The sequence below is a fragment of the Euwallacea fornicatus genome, chromosome 21 (assembly GCF_040115645.1).
Source record: "Euwallacea fornicatus isolate EFF26 chromosome 21, ASM4011564v1, whole genome shotgun sequence".
Classification (NCBI taxonomy): domain Eukaryota; kingdom Metazoa; phylum Arthropoda; class Insecta; order Coleoptera; family Curculionidae; genus Euwallacea; species Euwallacea fornicatus.
The window spans coordinates 589,918-606,167 of NC_089561.1; the positions used below are offsets into that span (position 1 = coordinate 589,918).

The 16,250-nt window shown below is 40.2% G+C and overlaps 2 protein-coding genes across 2 annotated transcripts; both read left to right on the top strand.

Moving 5' to 3' along the window:
* Positions 1 to 8,986: 8,986 nt before the first annotated feature.
* Sap-r (Saposin-related) lies at positions 8,987 to 14,526 on the top strand. The gene is made up of 11 exons (XM_066294252.1): positions 8,987 to 9,162; positions 11,269 to 11,386; positions 11,448 to 11,928; positions 11,981 to 12,189; positions 12,245 to 12,764; positions 12,822 to 13,106; positions 13,244 to 13,466; positions 13,523 to 13,650; positions 13,701 to 13,893; positions 13,957 to 14,096; positions 14,187 to 14,526. Exons 1-11 carry the CDS (start codon positions 9,126 to 9,128, stop codon positions 14,313 to 14,315), a joined length of 2,463 nt encoding a protein of 820 aa, XP_066150349.1. The 5' UTR covers positions 8,987 to 9,125; the 3' UTR covers positions 14,316 to 14,526.
* A 992-nt stretch (positions 14,527 to 15,518) lies between these two features.
* LOC136346008 (ras-related protein Rac1-like) lies at positions 15,519 to 16,095 on the top strand. The gene is made up of 3 exons (XM_066294817.1): positions 15,519 to 15,798; positions 15,855 to 15,892; positions 15,958 to 16,095. The coding sequence occupies exons 1-3, from the start codon at positions 15,519 to 15,521 to the stop codon at positions 16,093 to 16,095; spliced, it is 456 nt and encodes a 151-aa protein (XP_066150914.1).
* Positions 16,096 to 16,250: the final 155 nt, after the last annotated feature.

A 16,250-nucleotide genomic window follows, 5' to 3' on the forward strand; every position in this document is an offset into this window, starting at 1 on the left:
TAAATATTTATTCTATGTAATTCTATGTGAAGATGCAGCTGTACAACATAAGAGGCTGAAAGCAGTTTTTTAATATTAAAATGACTACACTGACGAACAGACTGCCAACTGGAACTTCATCTCAATAACAGAAAAAACTAGATAGCGCATACAAACAAGAGAGTAAATCGCACTAATCACAAAAGTAAAGCGTTCCGACAACCGTCTACACAAGCCATCCAACCAATTTATACCAACACAACTCACATAACAAAAATAACTTAAAGAGTGCGATAAATTCAGATAAGATGAAAAGACAATTGTCACAAGTAGACCAGCCGGAGCCCCATTTGTCTTAGAAGACAAACAAGGCAACCCGATTACCTTCTCTCTTCACCACCGCAATGGAACATTTCCGGATGTATTTTTTTCTTTTCCTCTCTCCGCTTCCCATCAATGATTATTCACGTATCGAATTAAGTGTTCGCTTGGAAGATGATAATTTCCTCGAGAAAGACGAAATTCTACATACGTTAATGCAGGAGGAAGAAGGAACACCAAAAATTCTCGTTATGGACGAAGAAGAAGAAGAAGAAGAAGAAAAAGAAGGAATCTTCGTCCAGATGCTGGAGGATCAGGAGCTTGGCCCCAGGAGCATCTCTGAAGCGACGGGGATCGGCAAATCGCGCGTTTATCAATTCTCACGTCAAGAGAACACCCAATACTCATTCGTAGCCTTGTTTCTAGGTCACCGTGTATAAGCAAACCAACCTTAAACTGGCAAATTCCGGGTGATTAATGGTTCCGGATGATCGGGTGTTCTTACCGGGAGTTCCAGCGCTCGACATTAAACCGTATATTTCTACATTAATCGCGACAACTTACCGACCTTCATCCGTAGCGAGTTCGATTGCTTTATTCCCGAAACTTAAGATGAGGCTTCACATATCTTAAACATTTCAATATGAACATACACTGAGACTGTAATCCTCGACATAAACAGAACCTCGCACGACCAATGCCTTAAGCAGGCTCTCTCCGATATTGACATATGGATAGAGTAAGATTAGTAGGCGCACAGAGGCTATAGAGCTAAGTGCAACGTATATACGCCCTGGTGCATCTACGAGGACTTGTAATTCTAACAGGGGATTATTATGCACGTACATATAGAGACAAGACATCTTTTCCATCATCAATATTTGCGGAATAAATTAAACTGTTCATCTTTAGCGCGGTCCTCTCACGCCTACGTAAACAATCCAGAACAAACCAGAAGCGCCGCTCTTTTGTTAAAGGTCACGTGTCGGGCACAAAAGACGTGTGTGCCCATGGTGGTCCATCCAACCGACTCCCTTGTGTTTGCTTTAGGCGTCGTGCCGCTCATTGAATTAACTGGATAATGTCCCGAATAGGGACGGGAGGTGTCCGTTCCTATATTGCCCTAATCTGTCATATACTGCAATTGTAATTGCTCTTATAGGAAAATATCAAATTTCCAGAAACGTGTTTACACTAAAAACTACGCCACTCGTGAAATTTCCGGGCATCGGAGGCCCGCTAAAGGGGCGGAGATCCGTTTTTCGAAGAGTGTTTGTTTGGCAATAAATATCAGTTTATACCGGCGATAAATCGTGCGTTTGTGGTCATCCGAAATTAGTAGAGGAATTAAAATATCGGTTTTCGTTAGGCCGAAGATCAAAGATGCACGTTTCGAGATGATTCATTGCGACAGCCTCGAGAGGATCGCAAAAACAGATGTCGTTCGAGAAGGTTCGTCATGGCTGAAACCAGTCTTGAGTTATTTAGTTCTTTGATAGAGATCGGATGATATTTCCTCTCGTTGGAGTGTACTAAATGCTAATCCGTACAGCCACCTGGAACGCCGATCCACGACGCAGTGGCCATGCAAAGACAGTCGGGAATTCGTACTTTAGCGACCTTCCGGTGCAAGTGCATTCCGCTTAATACTGGAACGCTGAGAGCTGATCCCGGGAAGTCTCGCAATTTCGCATAAGAAGCGCGATTGACCCGGGACGAAAGTTGGGGCCATTTCGAGACAGCCAGGGCTGGTCTGAACGGAGGAGTGATGACTTAATTGCAGCGACCAGCAGGTTCTTCGGGTGAACACATAGCGAAGCATCGCCCCTCGCCGTCCGGCGATGGTAAATCAACCGAAGTTGTTCGCTGAGCATCGCGCCTCGCTCCTCACTTCGCCGTAAAATGACGAATAAAATATTTTGTTTTCCAGCGTCAGAGGTGCTCGAAACTCGCTCTGCGATTGGTTCTCTCAACCGCCCGCTCCCCTCGGTAAGGTAACAGTGCACGTTGCGTTCGATCAGCGGTACTCCACATGTTCGTTCCGATGGAAGGACTCGACGTACGTTGAGGGTTGAGGGACGGAACATGTGGCGGTGGCTGAGGGGCCAGACCAAATTTAACATGAACAATGCGTACTTGACAGTACCCATCATGTCAAGATATTTCGCGAATCACTATCACCATCTGAGTCGGAAAACATTTTTAGTACCTCTTTGTTCGCTAGAATCTTGACGAATGTACTACGGCGACGCGAACTTCTTCGTTGCGTTAATCAGCGGCGATGTTCAATTCTTGACGAGGCGACCGTCGAGGTGCCCGGCGAGGAGCGATGCTTCGCTGTTTTCGTCCCTGAGGACTCTCCTCAATCTACACATTTAAAAGGACTAGACCGGACTAGCAGGGGAACTGCTCAGTCAACGCTTCCCAGGTTCACAAATGCTTTTGGTCTAATTCGGACCGGGCATTTTTCCAAACTCGAATCAGCTCAAAGTTCACTCAATGCTTGGCGATAAGATCTAGATCTTTTATCGGAATTTCCTATTCAAACGAAGCACCTCAGATTGCGTATTGGCCATAAATCCGTCCTGAACCGATTGCACAAATGTTTAACAGGTGTATCAAACCCTTCCGATTTGATGGCCCAGTTTCTAATCTCTTAGGCGCCAACTTGGTAGGCAGTAATACGAAATTTATCAACGTTCTCATGCCATGATACCATGTTTGTGCATCTAAAACTGCTAGGCAAATAGTGGTAAGTAGGAGGTAAAAGTGTAACGCCTTCAGTGCAAATATAATATGCCATTTGATCAAATAGTGGAGGATTTAATCTCGGTTTGCTCAGTGAAGAAATGTTTGCCGAAAATGGAAGATTTTTCCCTCGCCAGGCATTTTGGCACGCCATTGAAATATCAACATTGTATTAAAGATCGCGATTGTGGACTGTACATTATGAAGTGCGGAGTGTTGCACCGCAACAAAAGGCCCATTGTAATGGAAATAGAAATATGGGCGCACCGGGATCTTCGCATTGTCCTGCTCCATGCCCGGGATTACCGTTGTTATAACTTCTCTCCACTATTGTGCCCCGTTTACTGTATCATCTTTGTTCGCTTCACTACTATTTAATAAATTACTCCGGCTTGAATGCGTGTGTAACTGTTGTGGGCTTGGCTGCTGACATTGTCTGTGCGTCAGAGATAATCCAGAAATGCCTGTAAACATACCTTAAATGTTTCAATGATTTATGTCACTCTAATCTTGCTCTGGTTTCTCGGCATGGAAAACCAGCTATTCGAAGTCACTAACTTCCAGCCCCTTATTCTTTATTGTGAAGGAAAATTGCTCCTACAGAAACTCCTCTTTCCTTCCCTGATGGAAATGCAGTCCAAATAAACTTGGCAAATAAACGTGATTTTTCCGGATCGAGTGCTTAATTGTTTTTCCAGCAACATGAACGTGACGTCGCATTTAATAATGGAGAATTTCCAAGTTAGATTTTTTCTTTATTTGCGGTATCAATCAAGTTAAATCCCGTACACAGGGATATCGACTACCTTCCCCTCTCCATATCGGAAGTCTTTGAATTCGGAAGGAGTAAACGCTTGTCTTACATAATACAATCCCTGAATGGGCTCTTTATGGATAACAGTCTCGATGTTAAAGCCGTCAAAGCAAACTAAAAAGATATAAAATAGCCCCCGATTGATACAGGGGGTTCCTTGTGTATGCACGATGACACTATCGCGACAATGTTCTTTTTGAACGGCTACTTCAAATTCTATTTAAGTCAAAGGGGCTTAGATAAGCGAAGAATAGAATGCCCTTTCATCGGGAATCGGTACCCCTTAAACCTCGAGATTAATGGTACCCCTTCTGTGGATTACAAGAACGTCGAACTTATTGCCTTATCGCGGCTCGCTCTCCGATGTCCCACAAGGGGTTGATGTACAAATTAATTTTGCCATTTGCCCATCTGTTTTAATTATTGCACTCTCGCTGACGTCACTTGATGGGTGCAACAACTTTTGCATATAATCTAATAAACTAATCGGCATATAATCACCATAGATTTCGCTATAGGGCCGAGTATAAAAAAAGGGCAAACAAAAGGGCAATTTATCCGGTAGCGCCCTCGTGCACCCCGCTGATCAGTCAACAGACCCTGTATATAAAACGATCAATTAGGGCTGCAGAATGGGCGTCCCGCAGACTAAAGATGGATTAGCCATTAAATGTTTTCAGATTATGCACCTGATGGGCCGGATTCGTTTTTTCAAGGCCCATATTGGTCGCATTGCACATTTGCCTTAAATAATTTGCAAGTGTTGCGTCATAAACACCGGTGAGGTCCTCAAGGCCCCATTGTGACGATTGTGTGAGGAAGTCCAAGCGGAGTGCGGCAACGCGACGTTTCGCCTCGGTTTTCAATACAGGCGCAGTCATCTGCATTGATCATGAGATGAAGTAATAATATGATGAGTCTAGAAATTTACTGATAAGATTAGTGATGAGACGACGCGACGATGAAGAATGACGTATTCGGGCTGCCAGTGCGCTCGCAGCACTCTCAGGCTGGCCTCGCACCAGGTTAGTGCAATGGTCCCGAGACCAGAAAATCGAATTCTCGGAGAGTTACAGCGAGTGGAAATGGATTTTTTCGTGCTCGTTTTTAATGAATCGCCGTCAGAGTCCCACGAGCAGCAGTTTCGGTCTTATTTAAATTTGGATCATTCCTCAAGCATTCTCCGAGCCGGTTCTAGCAGAGGCGACCACGTATGCACATAACAAATTGTCCTGTTTCTCTGCCGAATAAACTCTCCTTTTTAATGATTTATTTGATCTCTAAGCCGTCTGCGAACGGTATAATGTGCATGTCTTCACAAACCAACATTTTTCCCATCGGATGGATAGGGTATTTATGACGGCTGCGTCGATAAGTTATCTCGGAACGCCTAATCAAAATGATATTCCTGTAAAATATGGCATTAATAAATCTTTATATGTACGGGGCTTAGAGGAAAAACGCTTTAACACTGCCGTGCACGAAGCAAAACAGAGGCTTGGCAATCTCTTTACCATACATTAATTGGATAATAACGGATCAATCAGTCGGCAAACAGGGATTTGAACCGCCTAAGCTCTGCCTGATCCCGGTAATTTTTGATGACATAATGGCGATATTTGTGATCTCGCGAATAGATATTAAAGAGATTGACCCTTAAATTTCCCATTGTCCGATTTTAATAAATTTCCATTCGCGCGGGAATCACTACTGTTCTGAGATAAACAGATCCCCAAACCGGGCTGTTCCACCCTTATCCCATACCCGATTCAATAAAAAGTGAATTTAGGAATTAACCTTACGCTCGTCTGCACCAGAGCCGTAATGCTTGGAGGGTCCGAGGTGTCACATCATCCCCATATTATGACAGGCCATTGTTGGAACCTTAAGATAAATTACTGTAAAATAAAACGAGTCACCCTCCCCGCGTTTTTCAATGTAAATATGCCATTTGTTCGATGCCAAATAAATGAAAAATCGATACGAGGGCCCCGGGCTTTTGTCCTGGTTTTTTTTTTGGGGCAAAATCAAACGTATTTTAATGCGCAAAGTTTACATTTCCATGCGTCCAATTGAATTCTGATTAACTAATTACAGCGGAGATTAAAAAGCCACCACGAATCGATTACCGGGCTTAATCCCGCTGTAAAATCAATTTTAAACGGGATCCTTCCATGTAGTGATTCTAACACGTTTTAAATCCCTTTAACAAAATTTCGTTTTATGATTATGATAATCTGTCCTAAAGCCACTAGAAAATCCGTCAATTACTTACTCTATCCCTGTATCGAGAGTAAGCACTAAGCACTAGATAAAGCGGAACATCGAAGTTCTCCTTTATCCTAGACGGCTGCAGGAATATAGAGCGATTCTAATCCGCAGGATGGAATTTAGAAACCAGGTGCATTAAAGCTCCTCACCTGGTATGGAGTTTTATCACTGGAGAATATCCAAAAAAGTACGAGAATAAGGTAAAGCAAACATCCAAAACGGCCAACAAAGGGACGTTCTAATATAATAAATCAGGGTGCCGCGATGCACCCTCAAACAAAACCAAACAGATAGAATAATAAATAGCCAAACAAGACAGACAATTTACCGCCACATTACGACATACAAAGCGATGGTTTTATTGTGTACCGCAATAGTAATGAGCAACATCTGGTGGTAAAAAGATGCTTTATGTGTTTAACAACGCTCGTCGGGGGATGTTCTTTTGCCAGAGATGATTGCTCCCTTCGGATTTTGGTCCTCCCCAAAGAGGCGAAGTGTTGACGCAGTTTAGAGAATGCTTTGCAGGTCCCGAGGGGGGCGTTTTTTGATTTTTTTTTGTTTGGTACATATTGAAGGGACGGCATCGCGATTTTACACCAGCAAATTTGAATCGAGTTCAGCTGGTTGAGTTCCGAAGAAAGGTGAAAGATTGCGGATGATTAACTGCGCGCACCCACAGATGGGTGTCGCATTTCCCACATCGTGAAAGGTTGTTTAACGTTTGCGTGCAAACTTTCGAAAAAAATCGCCTTCCTTGTAGAAATTTCAGTCCCACATTGCTGCCTCAGAGTACCTCGTCAGGTGTTTACTGAAAATTTTTAAACGACCAAGTTATAAGCCCCTCGAGAAAGGAAAGTCTCAACTTGCTATTCGACATAATCACTCCTCATCTCTCTTTACAAAATTATTGTATCCCCTGCGAGTAATTTTTCCGACGCTTCTGTGACTTAACATTCCTGCATCACAACATCAAAATCCCCTTCATCGACTTTATTCACCAACCTCACCCCGTATAACGTACTGCTACTTGCCAGCTACGCACCACGCGGGTTTCGACTACGACGCCGGCACCGACTAATGCCACTGCTCCCGAGCGAGACAGAAAGCAAGTGGACGTCCCACCCGCGGTACTGCCGACGACTTCGAGGATACAAGAGCCGCTCGGAAACTGTTATTTTTAATCGAGTATTGTTTCCCTATCCACGTAATTCAAGAGGAGACAGCCAGATCCTCAAAATGGCGCTTTTCAATATAAAGCTTAATCGGTCTACATCTTATTGTTGCTTAAAACATAAACTAGAAGTTAGGTCGTTTTCCGTATAACCCTCAGGTACCGCATGGCTTCCGGACAAATCCAACTAATCCGGGACCGCAATTTACTTTAGCCCGGGCTTTGTACGGTCCAGCTCGGACGCTGAGTTTTATTATCTCCGTGGGCACACCCGGACTCGGCGGACCGCTAAAGCTGTCCACTAACTTTATTACGGACTTTGCCCGAGAAATAACTGAAACTTGACAGGCTTTCGAACGAAATATGTGGGTAATGGCACATATACCTTGAACACGGAAAAACCTTTCAGAGGAAAATGGTCCAATTTACGGCCAATCCATTCCTAAGATACCGTCGATATGTAAAACGTATTGTCATGTCAGATGCAATTTCGAGCTAATATGTCTGGGCAGAGGGCGATAACACACCCCAGTAAACATACGCATTAGCCCTCAGCTTTGTATCTTTCATCTCATCTCAAATGTAAGCCAATTACGCGATTGCTTTAACATGACAATAATATGTAATCCGGAATAAGATTTCTCCAATGTTGCCATACGTCATTTTTCTCCTCCATTTCGACAAGAAACTCAAGACCAATGCCCCGTTTTTTCATTATCAAAAACATCTGGTTCTCTTAAATGAAACAATTTTTTAGTGAACTAAATTCACCCCAAAGGTATATATCACGAGACGTACGCCCCTGAGGGGGTGTCTCCTATCCGGGATGATTAATTACAGAGCGATGAATATGCATGAGCGGGCTGCCGGGATGCAGAGGGCGTTTTATGCGTTATCTGAATACTAAATACTTACAAAACTCCCCGCGTATAATATGTATGAATATAACGTTTTCCGCTTACATTTATAATGGTATGCGTCGGAATGGGGATGGAAAAATGGACCAAAAAACAAGGCAAAGAAAAAACAAAAGGCCAAAAGAAGTGTATGAGATTGTGGATTTGTACCCATAATACGAAAATTGTATGAGTTGCTGGGAACTCTTTTAAAGTGTCGTTTGAAGCATAAATTCCGTAACATTGCCACAAACTTCAGTTGTCCCCCATAGGAACTTGTTGGAAAATATCAATTTCTTCAGGAAGTTGCTGTTATTATAAAAATTAGGTATTGTCTAATTTACATCCTCAATTTTGGGACATTCATTCGAGTTACATCCGTTGTATCTGATGATACTTAAAACACCCTTAATTTGATATCATTTAACTGTTATCCCCCTTATCCTCGACCCCTATTAATTTTTATTAATACTCATGCTGCCATCTGACGTTGATCTGTTCAGGTTCAAATACGAATTTAAAAAGTATTCGATCATGCGAATGCATGTTTGTTCACTGTGGGATAGGTGGCGCTTCTTGTAGTTGCATTAACAGCTTTGCAATCTACCTAATACTTTAATTAGCGCATTTAATTAATACAAATAATAGAAATTAATAATTATAATTTGTGCTTTACAATCAATTTTACCTAATATTTGAAACAGTAATTACGAAATTGAAGTATAGTGTGGCAGCATTGCGATACCACGTGACTTAGCTGAGAGTGACAGTTGCCATTTTGTTATTTGTTTTGATTTCTCATCGATTTACGCTTCATAACGTTTCGTTGTTGTCCATCGTAGTAAGAAGTTCGTAAATTCGTTCCAAAGAGGTTATTTATATTTGTGATTAATTGCAGTTTCGGCTAGAGCCTAACCCCAACATGAAGTTCATAATTCTAGCCCTATTGTGGCTAGCGGGTAAGTTTATCCCCTGTTTGGATACCTCATTATTTTTATCACAAAGGAAATAGGTTTGATTGACATGAACCTCTGCTATTGCCAAGTATTTTTACGTCTTAGAACAATCAATTAAAACAACACGAATTGCTCCTTAAACCTTCAACAACTAGAATGTCTTTGTTCATTATGAATTTTAAGTAAATTGATACAGAAGATTGTCTGAGTCATAATGGTATGATTGCAGTGAAGGCACGTCTAGTACGGTATTTCACCCAGTATTTTACTGAGTTCCAATAAGTCTTATAGATAACATCTTTTTTTAAATAGTTATTAAGTAATCAACTTAATCAAAGATTACTTAAAGCTATAGGGTGTCTAAGTGTTTTGGATTTAATAATTATTTACCATTATTATCATTATTATTTTAATTTGTCATGAGGTAGGCCAGGGTGATGTATTCCCTGTGTTATGCTTATGACTAGCGTTATTGTGCAGGATAGAATCATAATGCTGCTTTTGAAGATTAAGCATCAGGTGCCCTGTTGGCAGGAATTTTCCCAGCGGTATTCCTTATGATTTTAAAAGAGCAGTGTTTGAGTCTGGATTCGAAACCCTTTACAAGGAATAAAATCCTGCATGACAACTGCCTTTATGCTATGCTAAACAGTTTTAATAGTACTCTAGTCAGGGCACACCCATGTATAGTGCCCGGTTTTTTTATACTTAAGGCTGGAAAGACAGTTAATTGCTCTCTTTCTTTAGTGCCTTCACAATCAAGTTGTATGTGTGTGACTCTGTTAATAAGCAACAAAATATAAACAAGTTTTAAGAAAGAAGCAACTAGTTTATACTAAAAAAAAAGGGGAAATAGTTTAAATTAACTCCCCCTATTTTTTACACTAACTACATTTCTGAGATATTCACCCATTTATTTATGGTACAGGAGAATTCTTAGTTTTGAACCCTAAATGTACAGTCATTAGAAGTAAACAAGAAACAAAGAGAATTTATATTAAACCGTTCACTGATAACAATATTAATAAGGTTTATCAGGGTAAAGAAAGTCAAACTCTTTGGCCTATCTTTCTATGATAACCCAAAACTGGTTATTTTGAGCTGTAATGAAGCAATTTAACGGGAAAAACAAATTGCAATATAATTGATAACTGGAGCGCTATCACAATCAAACCATGTGTAATGTATCCTTAAGCTACGCCTATATACTTTATCACATTTTTAGCGATATGTTCAGTAGGTCAGCAGATTCCAGTACCCATTATTCTAAAACATGTGGTCCCGTATACTCTCACTCCTTTTCCCTTGAACCATATAGAATTTAGGTGCAACTCTGTTTCACTAAATTGATATAACTGCAACATAAAGGTAGAAGATAAGTCTCACTATTCAACTAAACGTTACACTCCAAAACAATAGACAATAAATTAACTGATAATTGCCTCTTACCCCTAGTATGTCTATCTTTTTTAACCTCCAACCCTAGTATTTAAAACTTTTATTATAATCACAAACTCTCTTGGTCGAATTGTTGTGTTGTGTACTTTGTTGACTGAACTCTTCATTTTGTACATGTGATCGACGTGCATTATTTTATTTTCATTTTTTAAATTATTATTTAATTAATTTATATAATGTCATGTATAGCTAATTTTAATATTTTAAACACATACACAAAGTACCAGAGGAGAAACAATATTCGTTATTGTATGATATAGACCTTGTATGAAGATCTCCATGCAAATTTAAGAATCATTAGGATTTTCTTCATTTTATGGTATGCTTTGTAAATTCTTGAATGTAATAAGCCCTCTATTTGTCGCACATTTATTACTGCTGATTCGCAGCACAAACACAAACATAAACATGAATAATGTAAACATTACCAAGGAATATGTTGATATTAGTAATTTTATTATCTCCAAGTTCGTGACTGAAGTAAGCAAAATCTTAAGACGACAAGTGGTTTTATTATTAACAATAAATTTTATATATACTTCTTACGAATTAGCATTAACAAAGAATACAGTTGCAAAAAAACTCCGCAATTAATTATTAAAATTATTCAATATTTTGCATTTAAATCAAAACCCACAAATTTATTTGCAGCAGTGGAATCTGCATATGTAGGCAGAAGTCTCAAGCAAAACCCAACCATCAGGGAACAACACCTCCTTGGTGAAAAAGAATGCACCTATGGTCCATCATTCTGGTGCCTGAACTTAACGTAAAATAACGCCCCCCCTAAACTTACAAATTAAAACTGACCACGACTTTTATCTATTTAGCAATGCTGCAGGTTGCCATGCCACCAAACATTGCATCCAAACAGTATGGATTCATCAAAAGTACCCTGAAGACACTACCAGCATCTGCGATACCTGTAAGGACATGGTGAAGCAAGCCCGAGATCAGTTGCTGAGCAATGAAACTCAAGAGGAAATCAAGGAGGTTTTTGAAGGGTCCTGTGCCCTCCTTCGTTTGAAACCGATTGTAAAGGAATGTGATAAAATAGCGGATGGGTTTGTTCCCGATTTGATTGACACTTTGGCATCAGAGATGGATCCTCAAACTGTGTGTGCAGTTGCAGGACTTTGTAACAGTGCAAAGATTCTTCAGTTACTTGCCGAAGCCGAGAGTGGGGTTTCCTATAAACCCACAGAGTTGGTTGTGGGTAATACTTGTGATAACTGCCACAGCACTCTAAATTTGATCAAAACTAAATTTAATGGGTTATCTGATGAGGGCTTCTTGACGATTCTTATAAAAGTATGTTCAGGTCGATTTGTTCGGTACTTATTTGATCAGTTTTTTTATGCAGATTTGCGCCCGCATGAACAGCTACAGCGACTCCTGTATGAATATTGCGATAACTCACTTCCATGACATATTCTCCTATGTAAAAGAAAACCTAAATATTGAAAATCTTCCCCAAGCCTCTTGTATACTCTTAGGAGAATGTTCCGCTTCATTCCACAGACACGAAGTAGAAATTACCCCCAAATCTGATATCGGTTATGTTCAAGTCAAGTTAGTTTTAAAAAAAAATCCAAACACCAATATTTTTATAGTGATTAATTTGTAGTGGTAAAGATGACCTACCTTGCAAGCTTTGTGAACAATTAGTCACTCATTTGAAGGAGATCTTGGTGGCCAATACCACTGAAGCAGAATTCAAACAGATGCTAGAGGGCATTTGCAAACAAACAAGGTCACAGATCAGCAAAGAATGCCTAGTTTTTGTGGATACTTATTATGAAGAGATTTATAATGATGTCGAACGAGTCCTGGACCCTTCTGTTGTTTGCAAAATTATCGGCATTTGTCATTCAGCCACTGTTGACGGGCTCATTGCGCCCTTGTTGCCAGTGGAAAATGTGGACGCGGCCATGAGTCTCAAAGATCAATTGTCATATCACGATGATATTGTAGTTCAAGTAAGCAAGTCCAAGCCAAGTTCTCCAGTTTTGTCAGCTCAAGAAATGCAGCTGCCCATTGACTTATTAGTTCCCCCCCATCAGCAATTGTACAATCCCGAAGTTTGCGTTTTCTGCCAGTATTTCCTGCACTTTTTACAGCAAGAAATCAGCGATCCCACAGTCGAGGTAACACTGAGATCATGTACTTCCCAGCAGCAATATTTTTTCTTAATTTTAATATAGAATGATGTCAAGAAACTGATCGACAGAGCATGTTCGAAACTACCCAACTCAGTGAATGAAACTTGCGTGGAATTTGTAAATACATATGAGCCAGTTTTAGTGGCTATTTTGGCCCAGGAAGTGGACCCATCAGTAATTTGCCCTAAGATCAAGGTGTGTCCCGTTGCGGGAGAGGAAATTCGGGATGTGGACGTTTTCCAGACTGCTCAGTCGTCCAAAAGTTGTCCATTGTGTCTGTATGCTGTAACTACACTAGAATCTATGATCAAAGGCAAGAAAACGAAGGTAAAGTTGGTTGATAAAGAGTTTTATTTTCATGATAAATTATCTGGTCAGAAGAAGTTAAAAATTCTGAAGATTGAATTTTGTGCAATCTGAGAATTGTAATCATGTTATGGGTTAATTGGAGTGTAATTTTCCAGGATGAAATCGAGAAAAGTCTGAAAGAGGTCTGCAATCATTTATCGAACAACCTTAAGATGGAATGCAATGATTTCATTGATACTTACGGAGATGAATTAATCGAAATGATGGTCGCAGATTTCAAACCACAGGAAGTGTGCGTTTTTCTCAAATATTGCTCCGATGAAACTCCTATGTCGCAGGAGGTGAAAATAGAGGAAGAACGATTTGGAGGCGACACAGGTTTCTGCCCATTCCTCACACTTCATTTCCAAAGTTTTCAACTTTATTTATTGTAGAAACAAATGTAATTTTCGATAACACAGTCGACGGCCACCCCATCGAGAGTCTGAACGACGAAAAGTGCGTTTTGTGCGAGTTTATTATGAAGGAGCTCGATGATGAGCTAAAGGACAAGAAAACAGACGTCCGTTATGATACCCAGGGAAGGAAAATTTAATAATTATGTTCTTACAGGATGAAATCAAATCTCTGGTCCGCGGGATTTGCAAAGCGTTGCCTACATCAATAAGCACCTCTTGCAATAAGTTCGTGGACCAATACGCAGATGCAATCATTATACTGCTCCAAGAGGCCATGGAGCCTGCCCAGATTTGCGCGTATATAAAATTATGTCCTCAGGTACAGGATCCTTTAGGTTTCGTCAGAGGTAAGTGTGGCCTTTCCCTAGCATTTTAATAATTTTAATAAAACACTTCCATTTTGATCATAGAAGAGGTATCAACATGCGGAGTGTGCAGAACTACTGCGGACATAATGCAAAAAATCGCGAAAAATCCGAAAGTGGACCAATCGATGAAGCATATCTTTGAAAAGACTTGCAGAGGCATGCCCTCTAATAAGAAAAAAATTGTAAGTAGCTTCTAAATCGCATCCTGCTTGCTTTGAATGTATATTTCTCATCACCCGTATAAAAATTCTTGAGTATTTCGTTTATTTCAGTGCGAAAGATTAACCACAGAGCGGGGCATCGAACTATTTGTGATGGTTTCTGTTAAAAACAATGGACCCGACTTGGTCTGCCATAATTTGTCTTATTGCAGGTCTTCTAGCCAAGTGGTTGTCAACTAAAAATATTTTTAAGGAATGAATTAATTAAAACAACTTTACTCATAATGATCTGAGATGTTTCGATAGTAGTGGTAGTAAATAAAATGAAACGGAGTTCACACCATTCTTAAGGTGATCGTAACCGTAATAATATTTAAGATCACTGTGATAAATTTTATCAGTTTATATAGTTAATTAGTGTTAAAAATGTTATTATAACATACATAAATAATTTTTTTTTCCACTTTTCATGATAAGTTTCCTCGAAATAATCCCAATATCTATCCCACTGTTTTGTCTTTATTTCTCAGTGCAAGTGCCTTAAAATTTTGAGTTTTGTGCACAGCGCATATTGTGATTTTATAGTGCAAAGAGCAGGTGCACAATTTGTGGCACATACTTTGAGATTCATACGCAGAATACCGGGAAGATGGGCGCGTATTTCAGAAAGTCCGAGCCTGTGTGGAAGACACTCGAATAACTGCAGAACTGAAATTTGGTAAAATTATAGCTTACAGATCAGTTCGCGGTTTATTAGAATTGTTTTATGCTTGAAGATGAGTGTAAATCTTGCGAATCTGCCATAAATCTGCTAAAAAGTTTAGTGAAAATCACTGAGATTAATTTACAAAGTTACGAAGGATTTCGTACGATCTGTAAAAACATAAAATTTGATCTTGGTGGTATCTTAAAGTTTCTGTTAGTGTTTTAACGGGGTTAATTTGACTTGGGAGCAATGGATGGAATTGCTGCACAGTGCGACCGGCAAGAGAGCCTGCAACAGCGTTCGATCGAGTGTTTATTAATACTTGACAACCCGGTTTATAAATATAGCGAGTAGCTGTTTTTTTGTTAAAACTGTTAAAAACTTAACCGATTCCGACTCTGCAATAACGATCCCCTGGGTGACGTCAGTACTACCGTCTTCGTCATTATTTGTTTACTTTTTACGTTGAAAAGAAATCAAAAACGACGATAAATGAAATGTTCGCTTACGGCGCCCTCTGTTAACGTTTTTTATATTTACAAGTCGTTCTCCCACGTTCTTCATTGTCAGTTCCAGCAGTATATGCAACCAGACATATTTGGATAGAACACTTTTTTGGTTCCAGCATTATTTTCAACCAAACTGCTATTTTGCGGAATAAATAAGAAGGAAAATTGTAAATATTGTGTTTTAAAAGCTTTAAATTTGATTTTTTTAAATCATAGATAAATCTCAGAATGCGATCAGAGAACTGCGTGGTGGCGAATGCTGATGCTGTAGGTAAAACCTACCTCCTCACCTACACCACCAACTCGTTTCCCGGCGAGTACATCCCAACAGTTTTCGATAACCGCTACGCAAATGTAATAGTGAATGGCAGCCTCATCGGCCCTCAACTGTGGGACCCCGCAGGCCAAGAAGACTACGTCAGATTGAGGCCCCGTTCGCACATCGAAATCTATGTTTTCCTCTTCCCTTTCTTGCAGAGAAGCACTATCTACAATGAAAACGTGCGAGGTAAATGGTGCTCTGAAGTGAAACACCATTGCCCCTACCCCCCACAATTTTGGTAGGCTTCGAGGTTGATTTAAGAAAACAGAAGTACGCCATGGTATCATCGCTATCGTGCAATCTGTCAGTTTTTCGCAATGTTTGAACATGGCCAAGGACATTTAGACTGTGAACTATTTAGAGTCCTCAGCGTTGTCTTACAAAGGCTCGAAGACCACTTTCGATGAGGCCCTTAGGGCGCTGCTACGCCCGTCAGTTCGGGAGGAACAGGAGAACTTTTGTGAAACATTGCAATTGAAATGAAGAACATAATGTTGATGCACAGTGAATATGACGACGGGGAGAGGACCGAGCAAAGGGGGTCGTTATATCCGGCCGTCTTTACACCAAGATTTGTTTATTTTATGATTAAAGAAACAGAAATGACGAATAATAAAACGTAAATAATTTGATATAAG